The sequence below is a fragment of the Pseudonaja textilis genome, chromosome Z (genome assembly GCF_049901715.1).
Source record: "Pseudonaja textilis isolate UNSWEBS1 chromosome Z, rPseTex1.2, whole genome shotgun sequence".
Classification (NCBI taxonomy): Eukaryota; Metazoa; Chordata; class Lepidosauria; order Squamata; family Elapidae; genus Pseudonaja; species Pseudonaja textilis.
Window position 1 is genome coordinate 59,727,342 of NC_142008.1, and position 23,106 is coordinate 59,750,447.

Genomic DNA, 23,106 nt, shown 5'->3' on the forward strand with positions numbered 1-23,106 from the left:
GCAGCCCATTTAAGCCACCAGAGGCACCACGAACGGTCTTTTGATAGTTCCATGCTAATCCCACGGCTCAGATTTAAGCACCCCACTGACTTGCGGGCCTGGAGTTTGACACCCCTGCACTAGAGGATTGGGAAAATCCCCCTTACATCCATCTAATCAGGTAATAATTTATGCCTGGGAAGAACATTTTAGAGAGCTACAGACCCCAACTATGAATCTAATGAGAGCCAAATCAGTTTGGACCAAATTCTTACTGGCCCCATCAACCAGAAGAGGTATCCCAGCTGATCGAATCCCTTAAGGTTAATAAGGCACCAGGGGCTGACAATGTTCTGCCAGAAATAATTAAAAAGAACACCAGTTGGTGGGCACCTCTATCAGCATCTCTTTTTACAAATATAGATAAAATGGACCGTATGCCAAAAGATTGGGGATTCGAAATTATTTTACCAGTCCACAAAAAGGATAACAGAAATGACCCAGGCAATTATAGGCCCATTAATCTTCTGAGTGTTGTTAGAAAATTGCATGCCAAACACCTAAATTATAAACTTCAGGATTGGCTAATTTCAGGGGGGAATAATCAAAGATGAACAAGTTGGATTTAGAGAAGGAAGATCAACAATGGATCATATCTTGGTATTATTACACCATCTGGTCCAAAAATACACATATTTTAAAAAAATCATATTTTTTGTGGCCTTCCTTGATTTTAAGCAGGCCTTCAGCTCAATATTTAGAAATACCCTCTGGGAGAAATTAAAACTCACTACTATTGATAAATACCTCCTCTGCCTCATATAAAAATTGTATGCTAATTCCACCTTGAAAGTGAAGTGTAACTCTCGAGGGACTTTATCCAGCCTAGTAAAGGTACAAAAAGGAGTATGACAGGGTTGTATTTTATCCTCCTCCCTCTGTAACTTTTACATCAATCCCTTGATTGATCTTTTGCAGAACCCTGACTTGCACTCTCCTAACTTGGCACAACATAAAATCCTGATCCTCTTACAGTATATGCCGATGATGCTATTATGTCACAAATGCCAATTGGACTGAAGAGAGCAATCACAGCAACAATACGATACTGAAGACAGAATAAGTTGGTCCATAATTTTGACAAATTGAAAATTTTAGTTTTCTCTAAAAGACCAATTCAATACTCCACAATTTAGAACTAGTTAGGATATTTAAATACCTTGGGGTGGTTTTCCTCTCACAAGGTCCATGGAAGGTTCATCTGGATTTTACATTGCAATCAGCCCTCAGATTTTCACATGCCATAAATATTTCTTCTTCACAGGGGGAGGACGATTAATCCCTGCTTCCTTAAAACTCTTCAAGGCCAAAACATTGGTTGCAAATTCTTTATGGGGCACGTAAAGAAAGACTCACTAGAAATCATGCAAACAAAATTCCTGCAAGCCATTTTAGCTGCACCCAAAGGTACACCAAATGCCCAGTTAAAGATTGAGACAGATTCAGGTAAGACCCTTGAAGCTCATCATTATTTATTGGCTAAAAATATATTTCTTCCCAGAGGGACCGACTCCTTTAGTATTGACAGATAACTTCTCCTCCTCCTGGAAACAGCCAATAATAATCCATAAACCGGGCTCTTATGGGCTCTCCCTGGCAATTTTAATATCCCTAAGCTTTGACCAAGCTAAGCAAGTAGTCATTAATAGAATAAAAGACATGGAGTTCCATTCAGAAATAAATAGGTTGCTCTCCATAGTAGGACAGAATTAACTAGGAGGTGTGGGAACTATTAAGATATTTAGAGGACAAGATATGGGGAGGGCGGAGCTGATGTCGCAGTGGAATGATGGGTGATTCAGGAGCTCCTGAAAAGCCATCGATATCCCTGCAACTGGACAGTCCATTTGGACCTAAACCGTCCCAGACAGAGGGGAGCACATCCTGTTGACACTGCAAAGTCCCTGGTTGATCCAAGGGAAACTTCCCAAAGCAGCTGCAGAGGAAAGCAGCCATCAAGATTTCTGGAAGGTTGGGACAGCTCCAGAGCGGAAGAGAAGACAGAAGGAACGTGTGTCGGAACTGGCTGAGATTTTTTTTTTAATTTTACTTTGTTAAGAATGGAAGAGCACCTTAAGGGAAAAAGAATTTTGAGAAATAGAAGACAGAAGAGAGAAGTTAGCAGCAACAGAGCATGATTCTGTCAAATCTAATTAGGAATATTTTATTACATTTTTAACAAAAGATCAATTTTTTAACTAGACTAACAATTTGGAAAAGATAAATTTTTAATTTTAATTTTAGTTTTTTAACTATTTTTCCCTTTTTGCTTGATATCTATTAACTTATAAATTTTAAAAGTGAAACTTTTGGGGGGAAGCTTTTTGGGATACAACCTAACAAAGAAGTGAAAGCAAAGCAATAGTGCAACCTAGAGGTTACAGAAAAGTTGGAGAGATCAAAGGACTGAACTGGTGAGAAAATTGTTTTTGACTGAAGACTGTTTAGACTTAAAAGGAAAATAAAGAGCAGAGTGCTGAACTATTGTTTAGACAGGTGCTGTGCTGGTAAACAATCTAAACAGCTGGAGATTGAAAAGGAAGAAAAAAGACTACTGTGACCTTGGATTAAGCTTTGACTTGGCTTTTTGGATATTATACAGTGGCTTAGATTTGCTTTGTGACTTCTATTTACAATTACTGCTGGCTATTTTATTTTGTTTTATTTTCTACTGCTGGTATTTCTCTTGGACCTTTCTATTTTTTTCTTTAGCCATCTGCTTTTTTGATTAGCCTTCTTTTTGGGATATTTTAATTTTTCCCATCACTTCTTTTTATTATTGGATTACTACTAGTGGATTACTTTTGAAATTATTTCTTTTTTATTTTTATTTTTCTCCCTTTTCTTGTATGGCCTCTTTATTGATTTTGTATTTTTGATTCCCTTGTTTTTATATTTTTATATTTCTTTTTTTCTTTTTTGATATTGGTTTTTTCACAATTGGATTAAGGCAGAGAAGAAACTGAAGAAAGCAGAACTTGGATTAACTGGCAGATACTTTTGCTTGGGATTATAACTATATTGAAATGAGGAAGACAGTTGCAACAGCATCTTTGATCCCTACCTCCTCCTCCCTAAGCCCAGCTGGTCAGTGATCAATACAAGCTATGTTACAACAGGAAAGGGAAAAGAAAAAGAAAAAGAGTTTTCAATTCAGGAGCTAAAAATAATGATGCAAGCAAAAGAAAAAGGAGGGAGGAACTGTGTTGAAGAGAAAATTGAAAATATACAACAGATGATGAAGAATGAAGAAAGAATGCAAAAGATGTAAGAAAGGGAAGATCGGACAGAGAAAAAAGTTGGAAAAATACATAACAGATTAACAGTAGTGGAACAAGACAAGGGAAAGGGAATGATTGCTCTAGAGATGGACAGAGCTGGTTTTTATCTAAGATTTCAAAATGTTGAGGAAGAAAAAGGAGAAAACTTTGCAGAAACAATGACAATAATGCTGGCAGAAGCTATTGAGATACCAAAAGAAAGAATGATGGATGGAATTGATGAAGTATTCCGAGTGTATACTAGATAGCTATGAGAAATAAGCTACCAAGAGAAGTACATGTGAGATTTACCAAGAAAGCAATTAAAATGGGCGTTGGTCTTACCTGACACGCCATTTCTCTTTGAGCTGCGAGGATCATCCAGAGAGTGGGAGGTGCTCCAGTCTGCGTCTGTGTAGGCTGAGCTTAATTACTGAGGAACGCTCCACCCTCCATCACGTGGTCCCTTGCAGCGTTCCCCAGTTTATGCAAAGTCAAGAGGGAAGAAAAGGTCGCACTCTCATCTAACTAGACTTAAGGGATCATTGGCCGAAACAAGACTCCCCCAGATGGTGAAAGGAAAAGGGTGGGGCTGGATGATCCTCGCAGCTCGAAGAGAAATGGCGTGTCAGGTAAGACCAACGCCCATTCTCCTTTGAGCTGCTCGGATCATCCAGAGAGTGGGACATACCAAAGCTTGGCTGTCCTACGGGAGGGACTCCATCTGGGGTGGAGGCTCTCATGGGTCCTCGATGACCTGCTGAAGGACTCACCTGCCAAACGAGGCCTCCGCTGAGGCAAATATGTCAATCTTATAATGCCTAATGAAAGGGGAAGGGGAGGCCCAAGTGGCGGCCCGACAAATGTCCGAAATTGGAGCCTGGGTAGCCCAGGCTGCCGAGGTAGCCGCACTTCTGGTGGAATGTGCAGTGACCCCGCTGGGAACCAGTAAGGCCTGAGACAAATAAGCCTTAGCGATAGTGGCTCTGATCCATCGGCCAATGGTAGAAGGCGACACCTTATGGCCTAATGTCTTGGGTTGAAAATAAAGGAATAGGGACTCGGACCTTCTAAAGGGTTGTGTGCGTTTGATGTAAATGCGGAGTGCCCGTCTCACATCCAGGGTGTGCCACCGCTTCTCCCTCTCCCGCGAGGGATTGGGACAGAAGTTGGGGAGAGTGAGTTCCTGTGCCCTGTGAAAGGTGGAATTGACCTTGGGCAAAAAGGTCAGGTCAGGTTGGAGAACTACCCGGTCAGCATGGAAGATGCAGAGGTCCTTTCTCACCGAAAGGGCTGCTATCTCCGATATTCGGCGTGCTGAAGTAACCGCCACCAGGAACACAACTTTGAAAGTTAAGAATTGGAGGGTGGACTCCCTGATAGGCTCGAAGGGAGGCTTAGTGAGGGCCACAAGGACCTTGTTAAGGTCCCAGGTGGGGTATCGATGCACGGCAGGGGGACAAAGATTAGTGGCTCCCCTGAGAAAGGCCCTGATGCGGGGGTGGTGAGAAAGGGGCCCAATATTGTCGCCGGAGACCACGGTTGAGAGGGCCGCTACCTGGCATCTCAAGGTGTTAGGAGAAAGTCCTTTCTTCAGCCCATCTTGGAGGTAATTCAAAACTTGAGCAACAGAGGGCAAGAGCGGATTGACCTGGGAACCATGGCACCACTTGCAGAAACTGACCCAAGTGGCATTATATATTCGGTTGGTTGAGGGCCGTCTAGCGGCTAAGATGGTGTCAATAACATCATTGGCTGCTCACTCCCCTCTTTGGAAGAACGGTATAGGAATAGATGTAAGAGGAAGATATTTAATATATTGAATGACTCCTCTCATCCGGGACATCAGCTCTTTGAACTATTACCATCGAGAAGGAGATTCAGGGTATTAAGAACAAGGACGACTAGATTTAAGAACAGTTTTTATCCAAGTGCAGTTTTGAGTTTAAATGCAGGGTCATAAGATTTTTGTGGAATTTAATGGCTGAGAGTAATGGGGTATTTACATTTTTAAATTGTATAGAGATTATTGTATGGTCTGTTGTGTTTAATTTTATTTTTCTTTCAATGGTGTTGTCCAGTTTTACTTGTGGAAGAGCACCTCATTTCGTTGCACCCGCTTGCGAGTGTAATGACAAATAAATTCTTATGTCTTATGTCTTAAAATAACTTGGTCAGATAGGTTCTCGTTTCTTAGCCGTTCCCGCTCAACCTCCAAACGGCTAATTGGAGCCATTGGGGGTCCGGATGTTGAAGGGGCCCCTGGGAAAGGGAGATCCTGTCCAGGGGAATTCTCCAGGGAGGAGTCACCGATAGGTTGCGGAGGTCCACCAAACCATGGACGTCTGGGCCAGTAGGGGGCCACTAGTAGTAATTCTGCTTTTTCTTGGATCAGCTTCTGTATGACTCTGGGGAGCAGAGCTAATGGGGGAAATGCGTACAGGAGTCCGGGGGCCAAGGGCAATGGAGGGCGTTGTGGTTCTCGGCCCGGGGGAAGGGTATCTGGAGAAGAACCATGGGAGTTGTGTGTTGAGGGGGATGCGAAGAGGTCCACTGAGGGGAGACCGAAGATCATGGTCGCCTCCCTGAACAGGGACAGGTGGATGCGCCACTCGGACTGGTCCACTGTGGCCCTGCTCAGCCAGTCTGCTCAGGTGTTTGAGACCCCTGAGATGTGCTCTGCTTTGATCAAGAGGAGGTGATGCTCTGCCCAACGGCAGAGTCATTCGGCCTCCCTCATCAATCGGATGGACTGAGTACCCCCTTGCCTGTTGACGTGGGCCTTGGCGGTGACGTTGTCCGTGAGTATAAGGACATGCCGCCCGCGTACCTGAGGGAGGAAGTGGATGGCGTGGAACTCCAGCCAGTTTATACTGCATGCCCGCTCTGCCTGCGACCATTTGCCCTGCGTCGTAAGGGATTGGATGTGAGCGCCCCAGCCAGACAGGCTGGCATCTGTGGTGATTGTGAGGCGAGGAGGTTCCTTGAAGCAATGACCCTTGTTGATGGAGGGGTTGGTCCACCAGAGAAGAGACGTGAGGACCTTTGAAGGCACCTTGATTGTGGTCTTTGAGTTGCTTCTGCCGGACCTTTGAAATGGGAGCAGGAGCCACTGCAAGGACCTGGTGTGCAAACGGGCCCAAGGAACAATAGAAATGCATGAAACCATTTTACCCAGCAATTTAGACAATTCTAATAGAGAAGCCGTCTTTGATCGCCGAATAAGTTGAACAGAATTTTGGATGCTAAGGAACCTTTCCGAAGAGAGGAAAACCTTCCCCTGAACCGTGTCAATAACAGCCCCCAAGTGACATATCCGGGTAGAAGCAAGCAGTTGGCTCTTTTTCCAATTTACTAAGAACCCATGGGCCTGAAGGGCAGAGAGGATAGCCCTGATGTCCTTCTCTGCCTGGGGCTTGGAGTGGGACAGGATGAGGATGTCATCCAGGTAGCAATGGAGTCGCACCGGGCAGTCCCTTAAGTGAGCCGCCAGGGCATGAGGACCTTAGTAAAGACTCTAGGGGCGGAAGCCAACCCAAAGGGAGGGCCACATATTGGAAGTGATGATGATTGTAACAGAATCTGAGGAATTTGGAGTGGGAGGGTCGGATTGGAATGTGGAGGTATGCCTCTGAAAGGTCTATGGAAGAAAGCCAGTCCCCTTGCCTGGTACCCAGTAAAATGGACTCAAGGGTGTGCATCTTGAATTTGCGGTGGATTAGGTAGCGATTAAGACCTTTGAGATCCAGGATTGCTCTCCACCCCCCTGAGGATTTGGGAACCACAAAGAGGTGGGAGTAAAAACCCTGTCCTCGTTGAGGATGGGACTGGTTGGATGGCCTGGATGGTGAGGAGATGATGGGTGGCTGAATCCATCAAACTGCATTTGGAGGGATCCTTGGAAGGAGGGGAAGCCATGAAAAATTCGGGGGGCGGGGTCCTGAACTCCAGGGTGAGCCCAAACCTAATGGAGTCCCGGACCCAGTTATTGGAGGTAGTGGAATCCCATTGGTCAGCGAAATGTCTAAGCCGACCACCAATGGGAAAGGAAGGGCAAGATTTATTTAGAGCACCAGAAGGGCCTCCCCCCGGAGCCCCTGAAGGGATGCTTGTAGCTGCCGCCCCTCCTATTCCGATCGCCCTGGTCTTGGGGATAGGATGGCCTATAAGAGGGGGGCCTCGGGTATCTGGGTGGGAAGGGAGACTGGTAGAAGGGTTGGGAGGACCCTCTTCGAAAGGGCTGAGGGGTTCTTGAGTCTGGCCTCTGAAAAAGGGAGGGAAGGAATTTTTTCTTGTTCCTGGTTTCGGCTAGCAGGGGATCTAGAGCTGAACCAAAAAGCTTCTCCCCCTTGATGGGAGCGGTTGCCAGCTTGACCGTATTTTTTATGTCCGCCTGCCAGGGTTTGAGCCAGAGCAGACGGCGAGCTGTGACCTGAGAGACTAGTGCCCGGGAGGAGAACTTGACCGTGTGGTACGTGGCGTCGGCCGAAAATTCTGCCGCGGCCGTGATCTTCGCAATGTCCTGATGTGCCCTTGTGTTCGAGGGGGGGGCATGCGATTTTAGTTGGCGGAGCCACCGGATCGAGGACCTGGTGAAGAAGGAGGCGGCCCTGGCCGATCTGATGGCCCAGGCGTCGGCTAGATGAGCCCGACGTAAAGCTAGTTCGGACCTCCTGTCCTCGGGCTTGAGGGCCTCCAGAGGGTTGCTGGGGGAGGAGGAGGATGCAAGGCCAATGATGGGCTCATCCACCTCCGGGGTATTGAGGAGGGTGCAAAAACTTGGCTTGAGGTTAAAGAACCTCCTGTCCTGATTGGATGGAGCATGGGGGCGCGGGCGTAGAAACCAACTGGTTTGAAACTACGTCGTGGAAGATGGGTGGAGCCGGGACAACGTCCTCTGCCACCACGGGTTGCCTAAACATGGCATCCTCTGGATCTTCAGCAGAGGAAGGGGGGGCAGAGGGGAGTTGTACGGCTAGGCCAGAGGTGTTCTTGGCCTTGAAGAGGATAGATTTAAACATGTGAGGTTTGAACAGCCCCACAAAGGACGGTTGGTCAGGGGTGAGACCCTCGTCCTCAGACAGTTCTGCCTCCATCGGATCTAACTCCGATAAGGGCTCTCCATGGAAAGTGGATCCCCATTCAAACTCCTCCTCCTCCCTGTACTGGTCCAGAACCTCCATGTCCTCCTCCAGTTCCCCTTCTAGAGGAGGGCTGGCCCCCTGTGAAGGTACCTGACCGTGAGCAAGGTCCAGAGTGGGCGTGGACCTGGCTGATAGTGACTCGTGTGCGGGAGCCATCTGAAGGAGGCCTGGCCTGGCCATCTGCTGCAGGCCTTGAGCAATTCCCTGGTGAATAGCCTGTTCCATCCAAGCCCTCATATGATCAGGCATCTCGACTGTGAGGGGCTCCTCCTGTCAGAGACCGGTGGCTGTGAGGGTGAATGTGGCTTCGGGCATTCGCCTGGTCGATGGTCCAGGGACCTGAGGCTCCTGGGGTGAGCTGTGCCTGGAGAGGGGAGAACAAACTGGAGGAGGGGGGGTGCATAGAAGTAGAAGGAATGGCTGGAGGTGCTGGTTGAGACACCCTGGATCGCCTATCGAATTCTTTCTCTAACGCCTTATGGTGTCTTAAGGCATCCCTTTGAGAGGCCATGGATGCCTCCTGAGAGGTTTCCTTAGCCTGTCTGCGCACATGGTGGGACTTAGATTTAGCCTTCAAAGAAAGGCGGTTAGCGGAATTGTCTTCTGCCATTGTACAAGGGATTGAGTAGAACAATGTAGGCGGTTGGCACACCAAGGATACGACCTACGGGAGAGGCCGGGTATCCTAAAGCTGGCCTGCGCCCCCTTTTAGAATTTGGAAAAGAATAATCTGAAATATATAATTAATAATTATATTATTACTATTATTATTATTATTATTATTATTATTATTATTAATATATTGTCAGAATACGTATCTGAAAATATGCTTCTGCAGAGATGAATATATATATATATATTTATATAAATGCAGTGAGTGATTACTCACCAATGGAATAGAGTTGAGCAACAAGTGTACAAATATGAAGATATTCTTTATTTATCTTTTTACTATAATACAAACTTGGAGAAAGGTTGGTAGAAAAATATCCAATTGATCGAATGAACGTCTGAAGTGTAAAACGGCCTCTGGCAGCTTGCCCCCCCCGAGGGAGGGAGTGGCTGCACTTGCTTCCTCGCCCTGAGCGCTGCTGCGGAAGCCAACACTTTGAAAAAAAAAAACAATTCTGCCTTTTTTATTAGTAATTTTCACCCAGTGGTGGAAAAAGGGAAGGCCCTAACAGGCTGGAAGGCCTGTGGCAAGGGCTAATATCAACGTCGCAGCTGCGGAGAGGCCACAAGATGGCGCCCGAGCACGAGGCGGCATGCGAGTCCTTCAATAACGGGCCGCTCAGGGCGGATTAAAGTTCCTCTGGCAGTTAACGCTACGAGAGGACAGTAAATAAATCGTCTCTACCAGGGACGATCGGCGTTAGGTGGGGGGAAAACCAGCTGCGCTAAAGCGCAATCAATTCAGGCCGCTGGTGAAGGCGGCACAAGGAAAGGCAGGAAAACAAAAGAGAACGAGGGGGGGTTAGCGCAGAAGCGCTGCTAAGCCGCCCGCTCAACCCCCTTGGGGCGAAATTTCACGCACCCCTAGCACCCAAGGCACCCCCAAATGCGCAGAGGCTAAGGAAAAACAATACAATTAAATTGAAATCAAACCTGAAATCAATAGAGTGCTTGAATCGGCCAAAGATAAGAGAATGCAAAACACACAGCCTAACTCTGCGAAGGCTGAGCATAAACTGGGGAACGCTGCAAGGGACATGATGGAGGGCGGAGCATTCCTCAGTAATTAAGCTCAGCCTACACAGATGCAGACTGGAGCACCTCCCACTCTCTGGATGATCCGAGCAGCTCAAAGGAGAACAGAAATATTACATAAAGCAAGAGATGACCCATTGAAATAGAAAGGGAAGATGATCACAGTCTTAAAGTAAGTGCCAAGAAGAGTGAGAGACTTGAGAAGAGAGTATCAATTCCTGACAAAAATTCTAATTAAAAAAGGAGTGAATTATAGATGGTTGATTCCAGAAGGCTTGATGTTTACCTGGCAAGAACAAAGACACAGATTGGACTCAATAGACAAAGCAGAGCTATTCTATGATGGATATTTTAGAGGAAAAGAAGAAGAGAGAATAAGAGAGGAGGAAATAATCAAATTTCAAGAGGAGATAGCTGAAGAAAGGGATAAAGAGAAAAGAGAAGAAAGAACAATGAGAGCAATAAACCCTATATATAACATGTAAACAATGGATGAAGAAAAGAAGCTAATATCAATAAATATAAATGAATTGAATTCGGCCATCAAAAGAAAAAAGACTTTTCATAAGTTAGAAAAATTAAAACCAGATATAATCTGTCTACAAGAAGTACATATTAAAAACAATATGTTCAAATTCTGGATTATCGTAGAACTGGGAACCTATGTGCTTCATTGTCACAACAAAATAAAATATATTCTTATATATTAAGAATACAATAAAAGCTAAACTAATTTTTACAGATGAAGAAGGGAGGATATTGATGGTGCAAATAAAAAATATTTAGGGGACCTGATCTTCCCAAAACATAGAATAGCATTCTTGAGAGTTAGATTTAACATCCTGCCCTCAGCATTCCTCGAAGGCAGGTATAACAAGACCCCAATAGTAGAATGAGTATGTATATGTGGAAAAGGTGAAGTCAAAGATATCACACGTTTTATTGCACTATGAGTTATACAGAATTTTTAGGTTATTGCATATTCTCCCCTTATTAGAAAGATTACCAGGGAAGACATACCATTTTTATGTAGACTATCTCCTCTGGGATTCAAACCCGGTTATCACATGGGCAGTGACAACATTCTGTGTAGCTACAACGACCAATTACAGAATTAAAAATGTTTATTGCACCAATGTCTTGTAGATATCTCTTCACAATTTTTAGAGAATCTATATTTACACATATAACCAAGTATAAGAGCTATATTGTTTGATACCATGTATTTTATTATTATGGACATTGTTGTTATTATTATTATTGTTGTTGTTGATGATGATATCTTTTAACACTATTGTAAACAGTAATAATTTTGTCTATTGCTGGTCTGTGACTCTAATAAAGTTTATTATTATCCTTTGAGTATTCTTTATTGAAGAAAATAATTGTTACCTGAACTGCAAACATTTGATATTTCTGATCAGCATCTTATGAGGCTACATTTTCAATGACTGCAACTATAAATCTCAGGTGTCTTCAGGGGTCTGAGAGTTTCAGTGTTACCTACGTTTGAATAGCATCAAGGCCTGCCATTTTCATCTTCAAGAGACGGTCTTTCCAGTAGAAACGGGGAATCCGGGCATAATGGATGCTGCCTGAGATGTAGCGGAATGGTTTCCCATCCTTAAGGAAACAGTTGCGAGCATAATCAATTTCAAAGCTTCTCTGGGATGTAACCTATGAAAGAAAATTATTTAGATAAAAACTCTAATTTGCCAACAATGGAAGGCAATATATAATTTAAAAATTGTGTGTGTAAAAATCACCCTTGTCAAATATAAACTGTGTCAATTTTAACCTTAACTTTAATATTCAATATAATCCATTCAGCTCCAGGATGATTTGCGTTCATTAATTCTATCACAGCAGACACCAGTTTGACTGTATTTAAATTTGGCAATTTAATGTAAAATGTAACCTGTCATTACTAATATAAATTCAATGCTTATACAAAAGTTGGATTGTGATCCTTGGGTTTTCTTTTGCTTAAAAGAACAATTTATAGTAAATTATCAAAAATATATGTTAATATTTGACAATAGCAATAGCATTTACAGTCATATTACACTTCATGGTAAGTGGTTTACAGAGTAGGCATATTGCCCCCAACAATCTGGGTCCTCCTTTTACCGACCTCGGAAGGATGGAAGGCTGAATCAACTTTGAGTCGGTGGGACTTGAACTACTGAACTGATGGCAATCAGCAGTCAGCAGAAGTAGCCTGCAGTACTGCACTCTAACCACTGCGCCACCTCAGCCCAATACAAAAGTAGGTTATATAAATGGCAAATTAACACAGGGGTCAGCAACTGTAAACACTCAAAGAGCCATTTGGACCCATTTTCCACAGGAAAAAAACACCAGGAACCACAAAACCTGGGTGGGTGTGGCCAACCCAGCATCACGCACTCCCACCTAGTAACATCACCCCCCCTTCATGTCTTTATTCCTTCCTTCCCTCTCATCTGATTTCACCTTCCTTCCTTCCCCCTCCTAATTTTACTTTCCTTCTTTTCTTCCCCATGTTCACATGGCAAGAACAGAGACATAGAATTGATTCAATTGAGAAAGCTGAATTATTTTACACAGAATATTTTGGAGGGAAAGAGGAGGAGGTAGAAAAAGAAATGTCACTAACTGAGTTCCAAGAGGACTGCCAAATGGCAACTGAAAAAGAAGAAGATGCAGTAGGTGGAAAGGTGGAAGTCAAAGAACAACGTGAATCAACTTCTACAAGAGCTGCTAAACCTAACTACAAAATATAACCATGGAAGAGAAAAAACTGATTACAATTAAAATAGATGGACTTAATTCAGCTGTTAAAAGAAGGAAAACTTTCCATAAATTAGAGAAACTAAAATTTGATATAATCTGCCTACAAGAAGTACATATCAAAAAGCAACATGAGCAATTGCTCATACAGCCAAAACTAGGGAAAATCTTTACTTCTTTGACACAATGCAAGAAAAGAGGAGTGGTTTTATCCCAGCGAAATTGATCTATACCAATGACAATGGAAGAATACTAATGGTGGAAATAATGGACAATAATATGAAAACACTCCTGATTGCAATCTATGCCCTGAATGACAATCTAGAAGAATTTTATAAAAAAATTACATATGAAAATAATTGAACTGGACTATGCTAATATAGTTATGATGGGAGATTTTAATGGAATTGTAGATAATAATCTGGATTACAGAAAACAACAAAGCAAAACAGAAAGACTCTCCCTAAATCTTTTTTTTAACTGATAGATGAAATAAATTTTAAAGGTACATGATGAGAAAGAAATGCTAAGACTAAACAATACAGCTTTTATTCAAATAGACATTTATCATGGTCCAGAATAGATATGATATGGATGTCAACAGAATTGTTAGCTAATATTCAAGAAATAAATATTGAAACAAGTACTTGGGCAGATCACAATCCAATGACAATTAAATGGAAAGGACAAAGAAAAAGATCTAGATGGACGTTAAATAATACTATATTAAAGAAAAAAAGACTTCACACAGTGGATGGAGAAAGAACTGGCTTTCTTCTTTAGAGGAAACAAAAAAGAAGATACATCAATCCAAAATGTATCAGTAGTTTAACTATTAAAGATAATTCTGAATGTATTAAGACTATGCAGGGTTTCAAATGCAGAATTACAGAAAATGCCACAGAAAAAGGACATTAAGTTAAAAATGGATATAATTAAAAATAATATGGCTCTAATAGAAAAAGAAGAATTAGCACAGAAAATCAGAGGTGCGAAACAGAACTACTTTGAAGATGCAAATAAACCAGATAGATCGTTAGCATATAAATTGAGAAAGGAGAAAGAATCAAGGAAAATATTGCAATTATTAGATGACCAAGGCCAAGTTTGCTATGGCAGTAAAAAGAAGAAGGAAATCATACGAGACTATTATGGGAAATTATACACACAAGATAATATTGATGAGGAAAGAGTTAAACAGTACTTACAGAATGCTAATCTACCCCAGATACCTAAAGAGATTGAAACAATGTTAGAAAGCAATATAACGATGATGGAGTTAACTGAAGCACTCAAGAAGCAAAACAATGGAAAGGCACCAGGCCCAGATGGACTTCCAGCAGAATTTTATAAAACACTACAAGAATCGTTGAACCTTCCATTGCTAGAAGTTATGAATGAAGTTACGTTAAAGAAGATACCCAAATCATGGTCAGAAGCTTATATTACACTTGTCCCAAAAGAGGAGGCCGATCCATTACAAATCAAGAACTATAGACCTATTTCCTTACTAAACACAGGTTATAAAATTTTTGCTTCAATATTGGCAGAAAGACTTAAAAAATACTTAAACAATTTTATTCATCCTGATCAAAATGGATTTCTGCCAAAGAGACAAATTAAAGACAATATGAGAGTAATATTGGATACTTTGGAATACTACGAGGCACACCCTGAAAAACAAATGGCTTTGATATTTCTAGATACACAGAAGGCATTTGATAATGTGATTCATGTCATTACAGCCGGAACAGATGGGCTTTGCTAAAAAATTTATTCAAGCAATAGAAGCTATATATCATGAGCAAACAGCAAAGGTAATGACACCTGGCTCATATTACCATATGTGGTGGACTTGTGCAGATGCTAAAAAATATTGGACTAAAATCCACACGTGGTTGGAAAAAATGACAAAAAAAGCATATAGACTTGAAACCAGAGATATTTTTATTGGGAATTTTACCTGAAATATATAGTAAAGAATTGAAATACCTGATTGTAAATGTATTAACAGAAGCTAGGATTGTATTTCCCAAAAACTGGAAAAATGAGAAAATACCATTACAGGAGGAAATAATTAAGAAAATATTGGAATGTGCTGAAATGAGTAGATTGACATTTGAAATCAGAGAACAAGATGATAAACGATTTTATACAATTTGGGATCTATTCTATCAATGGTTAGAAAATAAAACATGATAATGAAATATGTAGATTCTTAGAAAATGATAAATATATAAAGATGTATTCTTTTCTTATTATATCTACAAAATGATTGTAGGATAGATTTGAGATGACAATATGAACTGTCATAAAACAAATTAAATTAACAAATTAAGTAAAATATGGATTATTTTGTAAAACATGAACGAATAAAAGTATAGTCAAATGATTAACAATGATATTAATGTATTTAATATTTGATTCAAAATATGAGAATATACACAATGTAATTGTAATTGAAGACTACGAAATGGAAGCACAAAACAATTTGTAAACCAACCAACACACTGTATGTATATACATGGAAGATGGCTTGATGTTTTTATGTTTTGTTTGTCTATGTTTGTCTTAAAAACCAATACAAACTTTTTAAAAAATAGATCTGCGAACAACTAGAAGCAAATGAAGCTGTAATTAATAGCCAGCATGGGTTTGTTAAAAACAGATCATGGCAAAGCAATCTTACTTTATTCTTTGATAAAGTGACTAAATTAGTAGACCAGCAAAATGCTGTGGACATAGCATACTTAGATTTCAGTAAGGCATTTGACAGAGTAGACCACAACCTACTTCTTGGTAAACTAGAAAAATGTGGAATAGTCAAAATATCACCAGATGTATCTGTAGCTGGCTGACAAACCATATTCAACAAGTAGACCCTAAAGGTATTACATCCACATGGAGAGAAATAAGCAGTGGGGGCCCCTTCCGGCTTGTGGCGCTTCGGTGTAGGCAGGAATCCGCGACTGTGCACGGTCCCTGCCTGTGTTCACTGCCTGAGTGCCCCGAGCCATTTGGCTTCGGGGCTAAGCCACCTTTGTAGAAGGTGGTGAAGACTGGGGGGTTCTGGCAGGGACAAGGGACATCGCATCTCTCTTCCCTAGCCAGCTAAATCTCCCTCTCCGAAGGCAGCTGAGCGGCGGTCTGTAATGACCGCCACATAGAAGAGCTCAGCCGGAAAAAGAAAGTGCTGGAGGAGCTTGTGAAGAAGTGAAAGTGATTTTGCTGACCGGGACAAAGGAACAGTGAAAGTATCCTGGTATTTAACACCTATTAAAGACACATTGTTCCCAGACTGAGTAAGCAGCGAATGGATATTAAAGGGAAAACTTTTTTTCTTTTCACTCTCCTTCCAAACGGAGCAGCTCTGAGAGAAATCGGAAAACCCGCATTGAAGGTATGCTAAATGCTAAAGACTATGCTAATGCCAAAGGGATATGGATTTCTAAATATTTAAAGAAATTTTTTTCTTTTGCTCTGAGTGGGAAGGGAGAGGAAAAAAATTGAAGTAGAATTTGAAAATAAGGAGCAGACTGCCTAGAATTTTAAGAGCCATTTGAACATTAATAAGACTTCAAAAAGACATATTTTAATTGGAATTTTGTGATTTAATAGCAACCCCAGAAAAAGAAATGGAAGAAGGGAAAAAGTGCTAAAAGAAATAGTCTACCTGGATTGTTTGGTGACTTTGGATCTTTTGGGAAAATTTTTTTCTTTGTTTAAAAACACTCGGGTGGTTGTTTTGGGAAAAGTTTTTCCTCTTTATAATGGCATCATCTTTGGATGAATCTAAAACTGAATATCCAAAATATAAAAAGGAAGAACAAGACTGGAAAGATACTTTGGACATTCTTTTTCAATCTCTAGAAATGGCGGTGCGTTCCTATGGAGAATTGATTGTGCAGCAGGATAATTGGGACAAAGAAGAAACTATCTTTGATGAACATGTGATCCTATTTGGGGTGAAGAAGAAAGAGGAAAAGGAAAAAGGGGTTTTAAAACCTAAAAAAACAACCAAAAAAGATAAAATTGAGTTGAAAGGTGGATATAAGGTTAGAAAACAACAGGAAGGGGGAAAGCAGAAGAAGAAAAGGGAGTGGAGAGACAAAGGGGTAAAAAGGGTAAGGAAAAGAATAAGCAAGGGAGAAAGGAAGGGGTGAGAAGTCTCAACTATGGGAAGCAAGATTTAAAGAAACAAAATTTATTTAGAGACAATTGGTTAATCTAATTGAAAAAGGGATTCTGTAACGTACATAAGATTGTGTTATTATAGGCATTTTTAGAATAAAATGTTTAAGATATAAATGAGTATTAATAGGTATGATTAAAATGGTTTGGACAGGGGTAATAGCTATATTATATATTTATAAATTTGTTTCTTTGTTATTGTTGTTCTTTCTTTTTTCTTTTTCTCTCTATATAATATATTGTGTGACTTTAGAATGTGCTAAACAGAATCCCAATACAAGTTATGTGTGATATTAAGTATTATTAGGTTAGGGGAAAGAGTTAAAGGCGTCATACTCCAATTAGTGTACAGGAGAGGTTTTGTTTAAAGAGAAAAAATGAATGGATAGTTGAGAACAGACAAAGAATGATAAGTATTACGACTTGAACTGAGATAAGTAGAATAAAACTAAGAGAGTTAAAAAAAGGAAGAAGCTATATAGAAAATGGAGAACGGTAATAAGATATGGAATGATATATAAAAGGAACATGATTTTTGAAGTGGTGTCTGTACGATGAGTTTTAACCCGGGATCAAGCAACTTTCAGAAAAGATGTTTTATGTTTTTATGTTTTATGTCTTGTTTGTTTTTGTATTGGAAGAGAATAATGAAAATGTATAAGACAGATGGATATAAAAAATGTATACAATCTAAAGTTAAAGAGATATAATTTGAATAAATAGAAGGAAAGGAAGTAATAAAGAGAAGTTCGGGATAAGATATGAAGATGAACAGATAAGGTAAATATATATATTAAATTGTGTTTGTATGGAAATGTGATAACTTGGAATAATTCTGTCTTTAAATAAGATGTTGTATTGGTTTTTTTAGAAAAAGATTTCTTATGTCATTATATTTTATGTTTTGTTTGTTTGTGTATTGTTTTGTAAAATCAATAAAATTTGTTTTAAAAAAAAAAGAAATAAGCAGTGGGGCACCACAAGACTCCATCTTAGGCCCAGTACTGTTCAATATCTTCATAAATGGCTTAGATGAGGGAATAGAAATTTGCACATGACATTTCCGGTTTGTCGGCTTCGGTGACAGCAGGGATTCGCTTTTCTCCGTGATCCCTGCTGTGCTAGCCGCCTTGGTGCCTCCGATCCTGACAGATTTGGAGGCTAAGGCTGCCCTGTTGGGGCAGCTGAAGAAAGAGGGGATCCAGACAGGGGTTGAGGGATATCGCAAACCCCCTCCCCAGCCGGCAATAACCCCCTTCTCTCAAGACGGTGGAGTGGCGGTCTTAATGGCCGCCATAAAGAAGCCGGCAACTGGATAAAGAATGTGCAGGAGGAAGAAGAAGGAGTTTTAAAACAAAAGTTTTTTCTTGGTCGAACTGGGACCTTAAGGACATATTCAACACCTGGGAAAGTATTGGCTTTTTTCTGGACGCTACAATGTTCCCGACTGATGTTTTCAGCGGCGAAGAAAAGTGATGAAAAGGGAAAGTTACTCTTCCTTCCTTATGGAATTAACAAATGGACAAGGGAAACCTGCCTTTTGATAGAAGGTAAAACCTAAACTCCTTTGTTATAAGTGGGAAGGGAGAGGCTTGGAAAAAAAAATTTTACTCTAAGACTTTGCTGGAGGAGATGCCTTGAAGATAAAGAGAATAGAAATTAATTCTAAAAAAGATTTAAATTACAGACTGGATGTTTTTTCTTTCCCTAATTTGACTTCACCCCTAGAAGAGAAATTGTAAAAAGAAGAAGTTTGTACTCTGCCTGGACTGTTTGATGATTACGGGATTTTGGGACTTTTGGGAACTGTTTTAAGTTTGGAAATAACTGATTGGCTTAATAATAAGAAGAGGATACAGAAAAAGAAGAAGAAACAGTTTATAATGGCTCTACCTCTCAATGAACTAAAAAAACAATATCTAAAAATAAGGAAAAGAAGGCAAAGATGTTATGGGAGAAGCCCTTTGTTTCCTAGATATGGCGCTTGTCATGTGTCAGCAAATTAAACAACAGCTGGAAGAAGCCGAGGAAGAAGAAGCCATTTTAATGAACTAAATGGTGTGACTAAGAAAGAAAGGAGAAAGAGAGGAGCTTAAAAGGAAGGACTTAAAAATAAAAAAATATTTATGAAAGAGAAAAAGAAGATGCAAAAACAACAGAATGCTAGAAAGCAAAAGGAAAGAGGAATGCAACAGAAAGGGGAAACCAAGAAGGCAGAGGTTTGGAGAGGAGGGGTAAAAGTTTAGGCGGGCTAAGAAGGAAAGGGAAAAGGGGAAAAAAGTTACAAAGGTATAAAACAAGATGGAGAAAAGAAATTTTTTTAGGGATAATGGGTAATGTATGGGTTTTATTTTCTTAAAAAGGGGGGGATTCTGCAAAGTACACACGAAGTATTGTAATAGTGGTATTTGTATTATAAGTAGATAATCAGAACTTTTAAGATTTAATAAAAGACTAAAATATTAAGGTATAACTTTAAAATGTTTAATAATGAATGATTTTAAGTTTTAATAAAATACTAAAAGGAATGTTTAAAATATTAGTTTAAATAGAGAGTTTAATGGATTAATGTGTTGACTGTTATGGATTTATTATTGTAGTATTGGTTTCTGAAATAGTAGAATGTACTAAGCAGAATCTGATTGGGATTTAGGTGTTATTTTAAATTTTAATTTAGGGAATGATAGAAAGGCATCATACTCTGATTAGTGATTCCAGGGGAAACTATTCTTTTTATATTGGAAATGAGACAGATGTAAATGGAGAAATGGACAAAAGATATAAAAATATTTTTTCTAAAGCAAGATTAAATATATAAAACAGAATTAAGACGAGGCAAAAGTGGAGAGGAGTTATATAATAGATATAGAATGGTAAACAAGATAGGTAATGGTATATAAGAAGAGCATGAATTCAATTGAAGTCTATACAAAAAGAGGTAATCTAGCCAAGTTACTTTCTAAAAGAAAGTTTTATGTTTTTATGTTTATGTCTTATGTGTGTGTGTCCAATTAAGAATTAAATAATAAAATCTCGGAGGAAGACTAGATGAGAACAATTATAAACAAGCCAGAGGAAAATATAAATGTGATGATTGAATAGCAGATAAATTAGAAAGGAAATATGATTGAATAATGATTAAAGAGAAACAATGTGGAATTTGGTAAAGGGAATTTACGTGTTTATATGGAAATGGGATAAATTATAAGTATGTGATATAAAGCAATGTGTTACCTGCCTTGTAAAGATTTACAATGGAAAGAGGTTTTATGTTTTTAATGTTTAATGATGTTTTGTTTTGTTTGTTTGTTTGTAAAATCAATAAAACTTGTTTAAAAAAAAAGAAATTTGCACATGACACTAAACTGGCAGGAATAGCCAACACCCGTGAAGATAAGCTCAGGGTCCAAAAAGATCTTGACACATTTGGAACAATGGGCCCTATTCAATAAAATGAATTCTAGCATGGAGAAAAGCAAAGTTTTACATTTAGGCAGGAAAAAAAATCAAAGGTATAAGTACAGATTGGGCGAGACCTGGCTCAAAAACAGTAACTGTGAAAGGAATGTTGGAATCCTGGTGGATGATTACTTGAATATGAACCAGCAGTGGGCAGCAGCAGCAGCCAAAAAAACTAATATAGGAAATCCCCAGGTTATGAATGTTCCCTTAGCAAATGTTCAAAGTTATATGATAAGCACCCTCTAGTGTTTATGAACAAGTCCCAAAACAATGAATCTTGCAGCACCATGGGGCTTGTTCACCCTTACAAACTACCACAGAGGCTTTGTAACATTCATCCTGCTTGTTGCCAGCTGAAATAGAGAAGTTCCATTTTGGCCGGCAACATGCTGGGCAAAGCCTCTGGATGCCTGAATGGTGCATCAGAGGAGTGGGTCCACCCCTCAGAAGGTCCATTTCGGCTCGCAACATGCTAAGTGAGGATTGATGGAGGCCCAAAGGGAGCTTCCAAACCCAGCAGGAAATAGCTGGCCAGCAATCCCTACTGGAGGTAGATACATAGGGATGCTGAACCAGGAGGTCTATTTGCAAAGCTAATAGACAGATTACAATTTCCACACTGAAAGCACTTAATAAGGAAAGCCTGGTAAGCTGGGGATCCCCCATAACAACATACACACACACACACACACACACACACATATAAAAATAGGGGGGGAAATAGTAAAAATATTTTTTTTTAAAATAGCAACATGGCTAACCAATAGTTGCAAAAAAGTAGCTAAGCTGGGGACAGCAGGGAGTGAACAAAGTAAACCTACGAAGTTAACCTGCAGGAAACTCCCCCAGCAGCCTTACTATGCCAGGAAAATACTCTACTGCCAAACCCCACCCCAAAAGAAGCAGATCGTACTGATGAGCCACACGACCCCTGCGTGTGCTTCATCTGTACAGAAGCACTCAAGGAGGATGAGAGTACCATGAAGTGAGCTCTATGCAACATGTATGCTCACCACTAGTGCTTGGGGCTAACCAAAGGTGTTGCCCAGTTCCTTCAAGCAGCTTCAGTTAAAACCTCCCAGTTCGTGTTTCCATTACTCTGCCCATCATGCAAGCCCAGACTGGACATTTTTTTTTTTGAAAATTTTATTGATTTTTAGAAACAAACATAAACAAACAAAACATAAAACATCTTTTTTGAAAGCAGCATAATCCCGGGTTACATCTCTTCGTACAGACACAAATTCAAGTTCATGCTCATTTTTATATTCCATTCCATATCTTATTACTATTCTACATTTTCTATATAGCTTCTCCCCTCCTTTAATTTTCTTAATTTTATTTTATTTATTTCATCTCAATTCAAATCATTGTACTTATATTCTTTATCTGTCCTGTTTCAACTGTCTACTGTCTTTTCTCATTGAACGAAATTTCTCCTGTAATCACTGATTGGAGTATGACGCCTTTATAGCTTTCTCCTAAAATTATAACACTTAATATAATACATAACTTCCATTTGGATTCTGCTTGGTACATTCTAAAACTACACGCTGTATTTTTAAAAAAGAAAAAAATTATAAATGTATAATATAATTAAAACAACAATCCACACCAATTCAATTCTATCATTAATATTAATATTCATTTAAATCTTAAAATTTTACACATTACTTTTCAGATAAGTATCATACTTCTATGGGAACACTTTCCATAGTGGGTATTTTATCCCACTTTTTAATCATACATTGTTTCCAATTTTCTAACATTATTTCTATTACAAATATAACAGTACAATCTTATGTACCTTCACAGAATCCCTTTTTCAGTTAAATTTTCACCCATTATCTCTGAGTAAGTCCTGTTTCTTTACATCTTGCTCCAAACCTTTGTAATTTCTCTTCCTTTCCTTCTTCCCTTTCTTCTTCTCTCTCCCCTTTTACCCCCCCGTCTCTCCACCTCCAATGGTCTCTTCTGTATTCCCTTTTCTGTTGCTTTCCAACTTTATATCCACTTTTCAAATTATTTTCCCCTTTTTGGGCTGTTTTTTAAAGTCTTAAATTCTCCATTATCTTTCCCCCCTTTCCCCTTTCTTCCCCGAATAGAGTTACTTTTTCATTAAAGATGGCTTCTTCTTTGTCCCAATCTTGTAGTTGCGCAGTCTTTTCTTGTTGTTTCTCGTAGATGCAGATCGCCATTTCTAAGAATTGAAAAACGGAGCCAGAGAAGCCCTTCCCTTCTTGTGTCTCTTCTTTATATTTTTTAAATTCCATTTTCAGTTCATCCATAAGTGATGCCATTGTAGATTTTTTTTAAACAGCCACCCAATTGTTTTTAGTCATGCAAATATAATATCCAAAAATTGCAAAGTCACCAATCAATCCAAATACAAGATGTTTCTTTTTACACTTTCTTCTTTCTTCACTTTCTCTTCCTGGGGTTATTATTTAGTTCCAAAGTTCCAGTTAAAATGTATCTTTTAGAAGTCTTATTGAGATTTTACTTTAGATTCTTTTGAAGTCCAGGCAGTC

The 23,106-nt window shown here is 39.8% G+C and overlaps 1 protein-coding gene across 7 annotated transcripts in view; it reads right to left on the reverse strand.

Annotated features, from left to right (window-relative positions):
* GLB1 (galactosidase beta 1) overlaps positions 1 to 23,106 on the reverse strand; it is a 169,978-nt gene that overhangs the window by 110,344 nt on the left and 36,528 nt on the right. For all 7 annotated transcript variants that reach the window (XM_087918488.1, XM_087918485.1, XM_087918486.1 and 4 more), the window contains exon 2: positions 11,658 to 11,827. In XM_087918488.1, the coding sequence (XP_087774614.1) occupies positions 11,658 to 11,827 (170 nt within the window). The remainder of the gene's footprint in view (positions 1 to 11,657; positions 11,828 to 23,106) is intronic.